Source organism: Leguminivora glycinivorella, chromosome 4 (assembly GCF_023078275.1).
Source record: "Leguminivora glycinivorella isolate SPB_JAAS2020 chromosome 4, LegGlyc_1.1, whole genome shotgun sequence".
Classification (NCBI taxonomy): Eukaryota; Metazoa; Arthropoda; class Insecta; order Lepidoptera; family Tortricidae; genus Leguminivora; species Leguminivora glycinivorella.
In genome coordinates this window covers 21,255,722-21,272,766 of record NC_062974.1, presented here as the reverse complement: position 1 = coordinate 21,272,766, position 17,045 = coordinate 21,255,722, and the positions used below count along the sequence as shown (strand labels likewise).

The 17,045-nt window shown below is 39.9% G+C and overlaps 1 protein-coding gene across 8 annotated transcripts in view; it reads right to left on the bottom strand.

Annotated features, from left to right (window-relative positions):
* Positions 1-1,356: 1,356 nt before the first annotated feature.
* LOC125225514 (guanine nucleotide exchange factor DBS-like) overlaps positions 1,357-17,045 on the bottom strand; it is a 180,343-nt gene continuing 164,654 nt past the window's right edge. For 6 of the 8 annotated variants that reach the window (XM_048129263.1, XM_048129262.1, XM_048129266.1 and 3 more), the window contains 8 exons: positions 14,299-14,484; positions 13,558-13,749; positions 12,317-12,442; positions 9,526-9,723; positions 8,339-8,544; positions 7,626-7,791; positions 3,896-4,028; positions 1,357-3,695 (listed from right to left, as the gene is read on the bottom strand). In XM_048129263.1, coding sequence (XP_047985220.1) covers positions 3,598-3,695; positions 3,896-4,028; positions 7,626-7,791; positions 8,339-8,544; positions 9,526-9,723; positions 12,317-12,442; positions 13,558-13,749; positions 14,299-14,484 — 1,305 coding nt within the window. In that variant the 3' untranslated portion in view covers positions 1,357-3,597. Of the gene's footprint in view, positions 3,696-3,895; positions 4,029-5,654; positions 5,900-6,386; positions 6,414-7,625; positions 7,792-8,338; positions 8,545-9,525; positions 9,724-12,316; positions 12,443-13,557; positions 13,750-14,298; positions 14,485-17,045 lie in introns of those variants that run through there. The other 2 variants (XR_007176992.1, XM_048129269.1) reach the window with 2 other exon arrangements.

The window sequence follows — 17,045 nt, the reverse complement described above, 5'->3', positions numbered from 1 at the left end:
GCCCGGTCCACACAGAGCGAGGCAATGTGCTCGCGTGGCAAATCTGCTATATAGACGTGCCTCGGCCGAGGCAGTGCGCCTGTTTTGCTCGACTCATCAACCTGTATCTGTATCTTTTTGTTTCTGAGTCATGGATGTTTTCTATGTTTATGAGTATGTTTTCATCTAAGTATGCATATCGTCGCCTAGCACCCATAGTAGGCAGGTACAAGCTTTGCTTAGTTTGAGGCTGGGTTGATTGATGTAAGGTGTCGTCGTCGTCGTCGTCGTCGTCGTCGTCGTCGTCCCCCTATGATATGATATGATAAACTGAGGTACCTACCTAATCTTTAGAGCCATACGGAGCCAACTAGATTAGTTGTCACATTAGAAGCAGGAATTTCTTTAAAGTTAATTCATTTATTATTATTATTATTATTTATATAATTCAGGCAGGCAGTTGAAAAAACAACTGATATGGCCTGTATCCTGGTATCTTTTTCTAGGTTTATCTCATATTATTATGTTTGTCTAATTTGTTCTTAAAACTGTTGATGTTGGGTGCTGAGACTACTTCCTCTGGTAGCTTGTTCCAAGGCGTGACTACTCTGTTAGCAAAGAAGTGTCTATGTGGGTTGTTGTTTGACATGCAGAGTTTCTGTAGTTTTAAGTGGTGCCCTCTCAGTCGGGTATTGGTGTCTCTTTTGAGTACAGATTTGAAGTCTTCGAGGTCATAGTGTCCATTCAGGATTTTATACACTTCAATAAGATCACCTCTATCTCTTCTTTCCTTGAGTGTAGTCAACTTCAGTGCTTCCAGTCTACTTTCGTATGGTAGTCTCTTGATCTGCCTTGGTATTTTAGTGAAGCTACGCTGCACCTTTTCCAGTAGGTCAGTATTTAGAACAACTATGAATCATAGCTGTTAAATAGAGATACGGTTTTCAAGACTATAGAGGTACGTTTACATAGATAGTTACAGATTTTCACTCTGGATTTCCATTTTATACACTTAATAGGAAAAATTACAACTTAAGAGTGACAGTAGACATTTGAAACGCAATAACAGCAAATCTATGTTGCTCTAGGAAGTAATAGTATGTAAATGTCATTTATTTAGGCCGGTCCACACCACACAGAGCAGCAGCGTTGCAAGGCAATTCCCTTGAGCGTTAAATGGCATATCTGGACTTGCCTCAGCCGAGGCAACGAGCGCTTTTCTTCGACAGAGTGTGCTGCCGAGGCAAGTTTACCGTATATAGACACTGCTTTATCGCACAGAAACAATGCAATTACGACCTAAAGGCGATATTAAGAATGAATAAAATTAGGCTGGTAATGGGATAATAGGAATGTATAAAATTAATAAAACACAAATCAAATGGACAATAAGTGTATTGTGATCAGCTCGAAAATGAACTTAGTTTATATAATACAAAACATTTTCACGAAATGAAAATAACACATTAGGTACATGAAACTACGGGTCAAGAAATGACACTAAAAGACAACTACGCATTCACAATGAGAAATGAAAATGACAAATGATTTTGTTTCATCTACAAAACAAAATTATAATTAAAGAATGAATGCCGACTAGCAAAAACACATACCTACATGTAATCAAAGTATTTTAAAAGGGTTAATGTCCAAGGGTTTACAATAAAATGAAACTTAAATTTCAGTGTATCCATACTAAGATTATATACATTTCTTAGCATTAGCAGATTTGATCATATACAGACACAAGCTTCTTTTCGATATATATTTCTATTACAAAAAAGTTTTACAAATACCGCAAATCGTTAGGTAAGTAAATAAACTCCCTGGACATAACTCAGCCAAAAATAAACAGACTTATGCACAATTTAGACCTTTAAGCACCTTCCAATTAAACAGGTACATAATATAATAAGGTATTTAAAAATTTATAAATATGGATCCCGATTTCATCTTAACTTATTACACTAACACGTATGAATTTATTAAATAGGTACATAATTTGATTCTTCATATGATTTTAGTAAAATCTGTAGGTAGGTAATATAAATTTGTCGAAGATAACTAGTGATATGAAAATGATCGATGATTATGAAGTCTACGTCTCACCTTGGGGACAAACACTAGGGCAGGACTCATACAATCCATGCTATTTAATAGAGCGAAAAGTCGCATTTTCAGCTTAGAAAATCGACAACATGAATCACTCAGTATGGGCAAACTTTAATAATACACAGGTCCCTAGCGGTACAATACACCCACAACAACTGTCATGGAAAACGCGAGCACGAGTTAACACCAAAAGCCGTAGCAAATAAATAACTATAATTAATTAATAAAAGTATGTACAGAACAATTATGAAACAGTCACGGCTTGCTTAACGTCCTACGCTACCAGGCTCGCATCAAGTGGGAATGCATGTTTAAGGGACTATAAAATCCATGAATTCCAAATTTAATTCCTTTTAAAAAGTCTACGCACAATGCCACGTCACACACTTGATACTTCTTATACAAATTAAAGCAATGAAATTGCGATGAACTTTAGAGTTTTAATTTCAATAGCATATTTGTATTCGGAGTTGAATAACCTAAATTGCCATTGAAATTTCAACTTAATATCATAGTGTGACACCAATAAAAGGCAGTGAACATGCGCCCGCACTTAAAACACGGTCTCAGCTTTGGATTACCTAACCGACTCAGCTACGACTAATCCTAATTTACAATAAAGCTTTTTTAGAACAACATTTACAATAATTAACAAATATTATTGTTCCGACATTAACAACGAGGTGGGGTGACTCTACAAGGTGCCTACATACAATCCTATATCAAACCGCTACTAGTCATATTTATCGATATTGTACAGTTCCAGCTTTGAAGGCAATCTTTGACTACCTTGATTTCATGGCCACCAACATAAATCCTTGATCATTTCATCTTTCATGGCTACCGAAAGTTTTTAAAATTCTTTATGCACGTCTTTTACCCGTAAGGAGAGTAAGTCGTACTAATTATATCCAACCACACATATTTGACAAGCATAATAGACACCTCTAACTGTCCTTCAATGCTGCACTGAAGCACAAATCCATATTGTGACATATTCCTTATCCATCATTAAGTAACGTGCGTTCCAATTCCACCCCGTATTTTCTAGGCATGTTGTATTTTAGGCTGCAATGGCGCCCGAACTTATTACCCATAAAGGTCGATGAACAATACAATACGGATAAGCCAAGCTTGCAATGAACAAGTTAGTAGAAATCGTTTAATAATGCCCAATATCTTTCTATAGATGTCGTTCTCGCTCAGCATCTCTATGTATCAGGGGTTATTTTCTATGAAATGTCGTGAACTTAAAAACTCTTGCCGACTTGACTACACATCGCGTTCGCGGTCAGACCAAAGGTGGATTCTTATCGAAACGTGTCGAAAAAGTTCAGCTTTGGTTTGCTTTCGATTGAAACATAATTGTATATCGAAATCTGCCGAAATCGAAATTTCGTCTTACACAAAAACTGGACTTGGGATCGTCATTCATTGCAGACTTAGTTTAATCGAATTAGCTGATATCGACCTATACGAGAATTGGTACTGGTGTGGTGCGTGGAGTCAGTGGTCATGCAACCGGTCGTGTGAGCGACTGGACGAGCGGGATGTTTTGCGCTGGTCGAGGTACGCTGCTGGCGCCCAGCCTTCGCCGTGGCCACCTGGAGAGAAATAGAACATTAAATAAATAATAAGGATCTTATCTCGGAAGGTTCAGAATTAGTCACGTGCAGTGTCGACTATGTTATCAGCTCCTCATTAGAACTTCTCCGGTGTTATTGACCGTGAGGTAGTAGATTCTTGGGCCAAAACAATATCATCACAGCAGATGGGTTTAGTGTTACAAGGACGGCATACGTACCCGCCAGCCGCACGTACCACCAGCCCGCGCAGCCGACTTTCAGCAGTTCGGCCTGCTGGCCTTCGCGCAGGGAGACCTCGCTCGCGCCCACCGCCGTGTACTCCGACAACGCCACCAGCGCGCACCCCACCGCCTGCGCATTCAGAAACATAAGACTACACTATAATATATAGCACCTATAGTTTCGTGTGTACGTTTAATTTGTCATTTGTAGGCTGTATCACATTGTAATAAATAGCAGGTAACACTGGTCAAGAATCTAGGTGATCGTCATTGGCCGGAACCAGACAGAGCGCAGCACATCGCGAGGCCATTTCCTCGCGAGGCAAACGTGCTATACAAAAATGCCTCGGCCGAGGCAGGTTGCTCAGTTAGCATATTGCCTCGAGACATGCCGCGCTCAGTGTGGACCCGGCTACTGACGATCGTATTTTCAGCCGTGATTTGATGATTTCAGAGATTTCTCGGTGAAGTAGAAGTAGGTACATACGACATGGATATAAGTAGGTATCTGAACAAGTATTGGGTAAACTTTAGACTTTGTTAAGCTGATAAATTAGGATGAGCATTATAATAAATGAATGTAGCTCGGCGCTAAACCCGAATGAAACTAGCTGTATCATACTACATACTCGAATTATTAGGAATACTAATATGACATAGTTCATTTAAAGTCAATCACTGCTTGTCACATTTGATTCTATATGAATAGTTAACCATACTAACGGTACGTAGATACGATGACTAGTTTTTAGTAGGTATGTTTTGTGTCTTCTTTTAATAAGCAATGTATCACATTAAGAGAGAGTTTATAATTATCATGTAGGTATCTGTTAGTGTTTAGTAGAACCGTCATCGTTCACTCACACATCAACCGAAGCATGCATTTGGAACTTAAAAAGTTCATCTTAAGGTTGCCATTCCTTTGCCGGCAAAAGGCAACACTATATATTGCATTTCTAGCTTATAACTAGGTAAACCATGCATTTATGTTTAAGCGATGTATACATTCACACGTTTCATATAATATGTAGTTAGTAGACATACAAAATATGTTAACTTATGATACTAAATTATGCTATAATATATATTTATGTTATAAAATTCGTCGTGTTGTCTTATGATAAGTAGGGAAGAAAATATTGTTCTGAAACGTTCTTAGTCCTAATAGAGCTTTCATGTTATGATTTTTAATGGAAATAGGAAGGACGTTAAGGTATATTTTTTATGAATCTTAAGAGTCACGATTCTCCATTAAAATAGGTACGGGCTTCGATTGTGTTTCTGATGATATATATGCGTGTCAAAGTAGCAGGTTGAAAACTATATACCTACTGACGATAAAATTTAGAGCATTGATAAATAAAAGAACTTGTCAGTATAAAGTGACAGTACATTGTGTTCCTTCCGAAGTAGAGTGTATAGATATAATATAACAGTAAGTATAAGCCAAGATCGCAGTCAGAAGCCGTGGTTAGAGTGCAAGCCGAGAGCCGTGCCGAGCCGAGCTGTGCAACACACACTCCTCACAACGTTCTCACACATGTCAAGTGATATGTGGCGGTTTAGTAACATTCAGTGTCAAACGATAGTACAGTACTGTCCATGAAGATACGATGATGTCCATTATATTCTACCATTCGTAAAAATAAATATGTATCATAAACATTAAACGAACATTTATCGAAGCAAGCGCAGTTAACAGAACTAAAAAGCACACTGACAAATGAATGACATAACAAACAAAACAATGACTTACACGACAGTTAATGTTCTGCAATAACAACTGATATATCCACGTTCGTTGTCGAACTCTTTGGTTATGTACTTTAACTTTGGATAATTCAGTCTCTTTATTTACAACCTGTACAGGCTTTTAGCTCTGTAGAGGAACTATCAGTACTGGGACACGTAAAACGTGGAGTTGGCCTGTGTAGACCCCGATACAGAAAAGAATTGTACCACTCTGTGTATGGTACCGTTGAGACCGACGGCCTCCGTCACCTGTTGAACAACACAACTTAGAGCACCCGCCATCTTGCCGGGCGAGGCGGCCGCAAGATGGCGCCGGTATTAGCAGCCACCGAACGTGACCTGATAAAAAAAGCTTTCTCGTGTTAATTGGTGCGACGTGGATGTGCAGAACTAAATCCAAAACCCTTGGGTGCGGGCGCTAACAAATTTCGGATTCAAATAAAGTAAAAGCGATGATGGGTGGGCTAACTTAATTATGCAGTGGACAGCGTGAATTCTAACGGACGTCATGGAGATTTTTTTTATTATTGGAAAATTTGCAGCATTTTCTCTATGCCTAAGTCTATTAGAACTGCTGCAAATTCTCGGTTAGGTAAGCTTGCACAGACTATTGGGTTTCATATTTTGTTTTTTTCTTGCTTTAATGTTATGTTTGGGAAGCGTTAAGTGCTGGGGTCAGCCTCTCATGCGCTACCCGTGGACCAGCCCGCATTCCTTTAATAATCTTAACACTTACTTAGAGAGTGGGTCACTTCATTCAACACTGCAAACCCAAAATTAGTCGCTATTAGGCCCCTATTAAGAAAGCTCTTTGGGTACAGGAAGCACTATTCTACCCTGTTAGTTCGGGTTAAAGACATTTATTTTTCTCAAAAGAAATATACATTTCACTTATTGAGACTTTGATTGTTAGTTTCTCCGGTTACAGCACGTTACGGTTATTACAAGTATCAATATTTAATACAATTTATTATTTATTCACTATTAATAATTAGGTACGTTGATTATAATTCCAACACTTTCATAATAACAAGTAAAATTTAGGAAATCTAAATTGGTTATCGTATTCTTTGCGATTTGCGAAATTATAGGTGTAGTTATTGTCTTTTAGACTCAAAGTGATAAGTCGTGTTAACCATTTTAAATACCCTAAAACGAAACGAAATTTCATTTGTCCACGGCAGCCGAAAGCGATACATATCGCTAAGGTTTGAAGTTACTAAATTGAGTTCTCCTCATAATCGCAATCGGTTGCTGTGGACGCTCTCACTGCCACAAGATTCCATATACCATCGAGCTACATCTCAGCTGGACTAGCACATGATGGGCGTAAGATTATGTCGCCGCGAGGTAGACTACCCGTCCTTATGTCATTAACCTGTCGTCTATCAAGCTGTCAAAAAGAACATCCTTCTAAAAATATTTTTAACCCATATTCTAAAAGTTTTATTCCCGTGGTAAGAAAGCCGTTTTTCCAGTGGTAAAATCTCATACGGGGTTTTCATTTTCTACTGGGAACCGGTAGATAAGAGTATCGAACAACCGACCATACAGGGTGTTTGGCACATGAACTGACAAAAACTTTTGGGGGGTTTGTGGTGTCATTTCTTTTTCGTCCTTGAAACCATGGTTCTCGGAGCCACGGTTCTGGAGATACGATTTTTTTTCCTTACGACGAAAATGAAGAAAATGACGCCACAAACCCCAAAAACTTTTCGGTTCATATGCCAAACACCCTGACGGGTAGACGACTGGTTAATACAATTAAAAAAAAATCAATGATATATATCACGGCGAGATACTATCGCGCAAATCAAAGCTAGCCTGCAGGGTTAGCCCTTATGTCATACAATTAGAAGAAGACGTGTGACCTATCTCGCGGCGCCATACTCTCGCGCCAATCAAAGCTAGCCAGACACAACACACCCCCTCCCAAACTCCCACTGCGATAGTGTCGTATAGACGAGGTACGTACCGGCGCCTGGTCGGGTTCGTCGTCCTCGTCGTCGGAGGGGTCGGTGGACCAGCACGGCTCGTCGTGCGAGTCGCAGGACGCCGTGCGCGGCGCGGCGGCGGGCGCGGCCGGCTTGGCTGGCGGCCCCGGCGGGACCAGGTCCCAGGAGCTCGCTTGGATTAGTGTCCTGGTCACAGATTAGGGTGATGGATTCATTTTTATGTCCAGTTTTTATTGCTGTTATATGTTACCTACATCATACTCATCGAGACAATTAAAAAGACATAAACATAAGCATGCTGCATTGTTTTGTTTTCACCTCCAGTCTCCATCATCAGATAAGATCGATTTAAAATGCCACATATTAGATTGTTGCTGATGGTTATGTAAATACAAATGATGAACTTTACCGGAAGTCGGGAAATGAATTAAATTAACTTTCAAGATTTGACCCGTACCTACATTGCTAGTATAAATAAAAGTTTGAAAAAGGACCAACTAAGTGGCACGTTTCCAGAAAATATTTACTTGAATAGATGTGAGATTCTACATCCAATATTAGATCGAACCATGCGGAAATGCTCCAAGAGTCGGTTGCACTACTTGTACCAAACCGTCTGTGATCGTTCGCTAAATGCGTAAGGCGAGTTCTATAGTTCTCTACTGCGTGACGTTGGTCTGTCTGCTAACAGTGGTTGATGCAACTGGCCCTAACTCTTCTCAATGTCACAAACCTATGCTGCATGCCGTATTTCCTGACGCGCTCCCCCTTGAGCTCCTTTAGCTGGTCGAGCAGCACCCGCTTGATGCGCTCGACCCACGCGCGCTTCACCTCCACAGAGGGCGCTGTGATCGTGTGCACTTCTAGCCGGTGCTCCCGCCACACTTCGAACTTGCGGAGGTCGCCTTTCACGGACTCTGTGAGCCCGATTTGTGACATCTGCCAAGGGAAATAAAGTAAGTACTTAAGTAGCGTTATGTTTATTAAGACTTTAGGAAAAGTTTTTTTTATATAAGAATTCTCAGGTGTAAGACGGCAATTAAGTTAGGCATGAATGTATGGCGGGTTTTGAGTCTTGGCCGATTCACAGTCTTGTTTTGTCAGTCTACTACAGTAATCGTCTTCTTCACCCGTTCGTTTAGGCGCGTCCATCTTGCCCCGTTATTTCCTTTTAGGGCATGTCATTAATATTATAGCAATTAAATTCGACTCATAAATAATTTCTTAAATTTTGTTTCGACATTGCAAAGTAAGTAATAAATAACGCCAATTTAGGACAAAATTGCCATAAAGCGGAAATTAAAATGATTTATTTGCCTAAGAATTTATATTACAACGGGGGCAGAAACACAACTTTAGAAAATTGTTATCTAAATATCCTGATTGAAACCTAGGAATGCTAAATAACTTATATGCATCTAATTTTGTATGTTAATGACTTTACTGTCTAAAATATTTTATGTAAATTTGATACTTAAGCATTAAAACATTAGCTGACTCAACACAGATTAAAATTGAATTTTAATAGAGAGGCAGTAGGTAGTAAGTAACTAGCCGTCTTATGGCTTTTTTGAAGGAGAACATGGCACCTTAATTCGTACCTTCTTCATAGACGCCTATGTGCCGGCGCCGTGGCCGTATTCTGATTCACAAGTCGAATTTGCTCTCTTACAATATGTACCTTGGTAACTAAGAGAGTTTAAAGGGAGATGTCTGGTTAGATATAGCCGATATACGACGATGTGACATAATACCTGGAGATCATTCTTAGTACGCTATTGCATTCGTAGAGGAAGATATGCCGTCACCGCAGCCGCATTCTGAGCCGCATTTCGCATTTGCTCTCTTATAATATTAGGGCTAATGAAAGCGATGGATAGTTAGAGGGAGATGTTAGGTTCTAGGGTAGATGTGACATACCTGGAGATCATTCTTAAAGTGGTAAGTAGCCTTATTGTGGCTGTTCTTAGTGGCTGGCTTGCAGAAAAGCATGGCTTTTTCGTAGAGGAAGATATGCCGGCGCCGCGGCCGTATTCTGAGCCGCAGGTCCCGTTTGCTTTCCGACGCGACGAGGAACGAGCCTTGCATGAGGAGCTCGCCTTGTTGTGCTAGGTCCACCTGAAGCAATATAACAAAAGTTGAATCTACTAATAGGTATACCTCATATTACTTAAAATATGAATATTACATACATACATACATACATACATACATACAATCACGCCTGTATCCCGTAAAGGGGTAGGCAGAGCACATGAAACTACTAAAGCTTCAGTGCCACTCTTGGCAAAATAAGGGGTTGAAAGAAAACGAAACTGTGGCATTGCAGTGACAGGTTGCCAGCCTCTCGCCTACGCCACAATTTAACCCAAATCCCATAGTCGCCTTCTACGACACCCACGGGAAGAAGGGGGGGATATTAAAATCTTATTGTAAACATGTAACAGTCTTAAGTATAATAAGGTATGAACAAGCGCTTTAAAGTTATAGTTGAAAAAAGAAAAAGGAAGAAATAAAGATATTATTTTGTGTGTATGTGTGAGTAAAATTATATAAGCAATGTTTTTTTTACAACTTTATTTTGTTTACTATGTACAAGGTAACTAACTACCGCTAACAATATTTTACGGCTTGAAAAAAATTACGTAACTGGATTTGAGTTGTTTATTTCCTTTTTATTTTTAATTAAACTGCTGACTAAACTGAAATAGATACCCAACACTAAAGAACAAGCGATCAAGCCCACTGGTGGCGAAGCCGGGAAACGAACCCGGGTCTCCAGCTAACGCGGCTGAAATGCTAAACTGTTACACCACCTCGACCGCCGAGGTACCCGTCGAAATTTCTCTAGTGTATGTTATCTCTGAAGGCTAAACACCTTCCCGCCTTCGCCACCAGTGGGCTTGATCGCTTTTTCTTTAGTGTATGGTATCTATTTCAGTTTATAATTTATATATAGTAGTGTTACTACTTAAAAAAACAAATCAAAAAAATATTTAATAAAATAATTTGATTTCTTCCCTACATACACTTACTGATGTATTATACAAATAGTTCCGGAAAACGCTCGTCAGTTCAAATATATTTAGGACCCATTTATGAGTTTGAGTGGTTCGTACACAGTCTAGAGCCATTATATGGCATATTAAAACGTTGATATAGGCACACAGGAGTTTATGTTGTACGGAACAGGATGAAATTTTAAATGACGGGAGTTTGTTCCGAGTGTTGATAAAAAAAATCGTTATTTAATTACTTAAGATGGTAAAGGTTCATAAAACTGGGCCGATGAAGCGTAAAAAGCGAATCGTCCGTATCAAATTCAGATGCAACGGGGAGATACGGAAGAAACTTCATGAATAAACAATTTCAGTCCAGACGATTAGATTTACAAGTTAACATACATGACCATCCTACTAAAGCGCAGATGTTGCCTTCTTTACTTTAGACAATACCTACTTAAGTAGGTAAACCATGATAAAACCAAAATATATTAGATATGTTATTTTTCGGAATCACAAGCTCTTACTATTCAGATAGAAGAAAAATCGGCCAAGAGCGTGAGATTTTTTCATATTTTTTAAACATACGGTTCAAAAGTTAGAGGGGGGGGGGGGGGTTTACTTAAGGAGCGATTATTTCCGAAAATATTAATTTTATCAAAAGAAGATCCGCAAAAATGTAACATGTGTTAGATTATGTTTAAAGTAAGCGAAATATTGTTTTTAAGTACTTGATTTTTTTAAATATTATTACAGGATTTTATTTAAAATTTCATTACGTTGCGCGAGTTTACGTTTTGTGGACGCTGTCATGTGTCAAAAAGAGGTTCTTACAAATCTGGGACAATAAAGTTATAAAGCCGATAAAGTTTGTTTGTCCCTTTCCGACGTATTGGTGTGATAGAAAGAGACAAACGAACTTTATCAGCTTGATAACTTTAGTGTACCTACGTTTATAAGGAGGTTACACTATAATTAAACTACGTAACGGCACAGGTATTTCTTATTCAATAATTGACGTAATTCAAGATATTGAAACTACCGCTGCCCTCGCGTGACTAACTTTCCATCCGCAAGTTTGCACCCGTGGGAACATCCATCACTCAACGGTCCTATTCAATGGTAATAAGAAACCAAATCGTTTGACTGACAAACTGTCAACCTCGTGGGATAAAATAAACATGTATTTAATTTATAAATAACTGAACTACTCAAGTACTGCATTTTAAACTTAGTTGCCAGGAAATGGCAACTAAGTTTAAAATGCAGTACTTGAGTAGACCTGCCTTTTAATTTATATAGAGCCTATACATACGTCGAGTTGAGTCGTTGACTGATTTGTCGCTGGAGAAATCTTCAACGGGGTATGGTAATATGGGTAAATTATAGTAAATAATGCTACCTTCTTATTCACGGCTCTCGAACTCTGCTCGACTGGGAGAAAAGCCATACGTTCTAGACTTTGTAACAACGTCTGCATAGTGAATACACCACACAATTACACATAATTATGTGGTGGTGGTACACATATTATGTGGTACCTACAGTCCGCAATACTCGCTTAGCACCTATATAGCATAACTTCCATGCAACGAAGGTTCACTTTTTTGCACAGTTTTAGCTTAATAAATATGGACTGTGTAGTGTATGTTTATTCTAAAAATCTAAAATAAATGTGGCAATAAAGTTTATACGGAACTAAGGCTTACCGGTACGCCGGTGATGGCTATCTGATGCATAGAATCGTTGACGCATTTGACGACGACCAGCATACAGTCCAACGCCTGCTGGAGGTTCGAGCTCATGGAGCCACATTCGCTGTACCGCAGGAGGTCCTGCCGAATAAATACATTTCAATATTGATCTATGTTCATTGTTAGTAAAAAATGTGGTTGGTTATGAGCAAAAAAGCTATAAATAAAAAAATCTGTAGAACTTGTTTCGGTTATCATTTATTAAAATGTTTGTCGAATCGTTAATGATTTATTATTTCTAGAAAAATGTCTGCATGCTAAATATCATTAATATTTATCTTAACAAATGCTTACCTACCTACTATTTTGAATCACATTTCACGCTTTCATTAATCAATGACATAATAACTACTAAATGTCTATTGATTCTGCATTACAATAATAGCCTCTATTTACAGGGTTGCCCAAAAATAATTTTTGACCAAATAAATCGAATCGTCTTCAAGATATCCTCCTTTGGCTTTGCAGTAGAAACGCAAATATCTATAGGCCTAAAAAATATCAACGTAATTTTGGGCCACCCTGTAAGTACTACTACTAAAATAAAATAAATATTACTATGAGTAAGTTAGTCTGGACACAGTTTAAGTCGCCTGCTAACATATTTTTTTTTTTTTTTTTTTTTATGAAATAGGCAGCAAACGAGCAGACGAGCCGCCTGATGGTAAGCAGTCATCGCCGCCCATGGACATAAGCAACATCAGGGGAGCCACTTATGCGTTGCCGACCTTTGAGAACCCTAAATACCTGCTTCTTGAAGAACCCCATATTGTGCCGAGTTTGTGATAAACAAGAACAGGTGGACAGTTAAAAATAGAACGAGTTTGTTTATGTTAAACTGCATAGTTGCATACCCTTGTAACCCGTTTATTCCAGAAACGTTCTGTATTAAAATAACTTCTAAATAAAACATGACTCGATATAACAACAACTTTATATGAGACAACCACGAGACAAGAGACAACAAGACTAATGGTTTCGTTTACTAAATAATTATAAATATGAATTTAACATGTGTTTAATTGAGAATCTCCTTTACAAGTCCACTGTGAAACTGAAAATATAGGCATATAGGCAACGTCTATTGCCAAGTGCCAGCCTTTTTCAGAAAAATGATGTTGGCCATGTCAACTTGTAAATTAGTAAGCGTTTTTTTCATGTCTTACTTATAATAAGTACATAAGTAAATTATGTACCTTTAATAACAGCTGATATTTGGTGATCCTCTGCACTGGCTTGAGTAGGTACGCGGCCAAGGGGAGCTTGTGTCCTAACCGCAGCTGGCACGCTTGAAGGAAGAGGTGGGTGTCAACTAGAGTCTCCCGCAGTCTTTCTGACCGGGGGATATTCTGGCAGTAGTAGCTGTAGAGTCGGAAGAATGTCTCGCGCTGTGGACAACAATTAGTGTTATTTTTTGTGACTCATCCTGTTATCTCTTCGGTTGGCATTTCACCTGTCTAGGTCCAAAGTGTATTTACATCTCAAGAGTCAAACGCAAATGCTCATTGAACAAAGACTTTGGACCAGTGGAATATTGTTGGTAACACCATAAGAGAAACATGACTTTAGGTTGGGTTGCGGTTGGGTATAGTAAGAGTTCCGATTCCCAAGGTTCTCAAGTCTTCATCGCAGTCAGATAATCCCTGATTTGAAGTACAAAAGAATTTCAAAATATGGGGATTTTAGCATGTTTCTGTTTAAACCGATACAACAAGACACATCATAAAACAGGTGTTCGCAACCATCCTTTGAGAGTTAACTGAGCTATACGTGACTTAATGATCACGTAAGTTTATTGGTACTTGACGCGTTTAATGCAATGGAAATACCATTGCTACATAACTTGGCTATAATCAATTAATTGGTGTTACAAGCTGAGTTACACCTGTTCCTCGTCGATCCAACTCCAACTACGCAACTAAATAAATAAATCTTACCTTCTCAACAAAACAGAGGGCAACGAGTTCGGTAGCCGATATGGACCGCTCCAGGTCCTTAAGGAACACGTCTTGGTGGAATGTGAAGAGCTCGTGCAGGTTTCCGAAGAGCACATCGGCCTGGCCCACCAGCGTCGCCGGCAGGAGGTGCTGGTTCTCGGGCTTTTCGATCTCCTCTTTGTAACCCTGGAAGGAGACAAGGAGATTGCAATAGGTTGCATAGTTCTCGAACAAACATCAGTCACAATCGGATTAGATTACGAATCAAGAGGCAGTGTACATGTACAAGCATTCGAGCATTTGGTTGGTGGAAACTTGATTTGTCTTGATGTGAAAGTGTTTACACATGAGTACAATTATATGGAATTATTTATTACAACTTAATTTGCATTGTCAGAGAGTGTTGAATACTTTTGCGTGCGTTGTCGTCATACATTGACTTCATTAACGTTTTGAAAATCTATTAAATGCTTAACTAGAACTGATTTATAATGTTATTACGTGACATAAACGACTACCGTGTTAAATGCGCTTTGTTGTACACGTTCACATAAATTAGATACTCGAATGATTACCGAACTAATTAGCGTTGAACAGTGGCTGATCGTATCGCACCAATCTTGCAGACGCTTGTCGTAATCTCTATAAATCGCTTCTAAGCATTTGCACTCGGAAGGCGACAGGCTCTCGCTGAATTTCCAGAACTTAGTCTTTTTCTTGAAATTCTGCAATGTAGAAGACCAGTTTCCAAAGGTTTGATTCCGATTTAAAGTGGATGCTCTTTTTGGCATTTCTCTTCTGCTGTTTAGGTTTTGTGAGTAAGCGTAGTGATAGTATTTGTTGCTCGTAGACTTGTGGCATCGGCTGGGTTTCCGGCACGATAATGTAGAGTGGAGACTGCGAACGTAGCTATCAGTATTGCTCCGTCGGCACATAGTGAAGGCTCTTTTATTGCTGTGGGAAACGGAAAAGTAATGATCATCGATAGTCGTGTTCCACTCTTTCATAATTCTTTTGTAATCCTTCAATATATTCGAAAGAATGTCTTCATTGTTCTTGCTGCTACACATTGTCCGTCTTAGTTCTGTGCAACTAGACGATTTTAGTTGCGAATCCTTTGAAGCAGTTGAATCGGTTGAGTATTGTGGCGTCGGTATTTGTACATCTGCTTCAGCACATCCATAAAGCGGGTTTCGCACTAGTTCAGGGGCATCGACAACCGTGGGAGCCGTAGTCGTGAGGGATTCCGCAGTTGTCAGGGACTCAGATGCCGTTATAGCATCTGAGTCTGGCAAATAAGTGATTTTCTCTTCAGACTTCTTGTATTCGTAACCGGGAAGCGTCTTGCCGTAGAAGAAGTTCCCAGTGAACGGTTCCATATACACCGGTTTAATGTTCCGTGGATTATATTTAACACGTCCAGTTTTGCCGACATCACTCACTGACTTCTTACACTTTTTCCGGAAGGCCTTTTCTTTCTCGAATAACGCTATTTGGTTCGCGTAATCACTGAATAGCGTGGAATCTGACGCAGAGCGGGTAAGTTTTTTCTTCTTTCGGGTGGTGGGGTTGTCATTTTTTCTGTAGTACCAGGAGTAGGAGGTGCCGACGCTGACGTTGGCGGATGATTTATGTAGGTCATATTTTCCATATTTCATGGTGAGGGCGAGCACGCGACGGAGAGCTTGGAGCGGCGTGCAGAGCGCGAATGCGTGTGCATCGCTCGGTTCCGGGCGCGCGCGCTCGACGGTCCGCTGCGCGCGCATCCGATGCACATGCGCACGGGCCGGCGACTGCACCGGCTGCCGATGTAGATCACGCTCTACTTGCATACTAATGCCATTGGTTTTCAGAGCGCGCATCGACATGGTGAATACGTGCGGAGATATCGTGCAAATCAATGAAGCGGGACGCAAGGACATTTATCAATCAGCTGATTTGCATTAGGGAAATGATGAATGATGATGAATTTTCTTTTCAGTTACCGGTTAAGGTTACGTGGTTAATGACGTTAGCAGCATGCGTCATGTGATGAAAGATACTGCGCATGACATAATTGGTAGATAGAACCTAAACGCCGTTTAAATGATAGGTACTAGGAAATAACGAGATTACATAGGTTACATAGGTTACTTAGGTTAGGTATTGAATTCAAACTCGTACAGGTATTGTCCGAGACCGCGTCTTACACTGAAAATCAACTCTATACCGCCTAGTCTCCACCCTAGACAGTGACTGCATCATGGAACGATAGTGAAGTGACTACAGGGAGCGCGCCGCGACCACCGCGCCTCCGCGTCGCTCTCTCTGAATCGCCTAGCTTCTACCCTATAGTCTCCGCCCTAGACACTGGACAGTCATCGCAACTACTAGGCTTGTGTAGTACATGTACTAATAGTACAAAAGACACGATTCCCTGCACTGTACTAGTCCAAACTACTCCCAAATGATTCCGCTCTCTAGTACATTTAGTAACTCTAACTACACTCACACATGCGCAACAGAATGGGAGCGAAGAGCCGTGTGATCCGACCGCAACCGAACTAGAACCGACTCACTCGGACCGAGAGCGCGCGAAAACGGCCGATCAGCTCTTGGCTAGTATTACGAACGAGCGTTACTGTACGCCATATGCACAATTTGTCTCTCGCTCTCTCGGTATACTACTGTACTAAATGTCCTAAAAGAACGAACTAGTACACTTCGGAGATGGTACTAGTTGGGAGCGATCTTTTCAGTGAACGAGC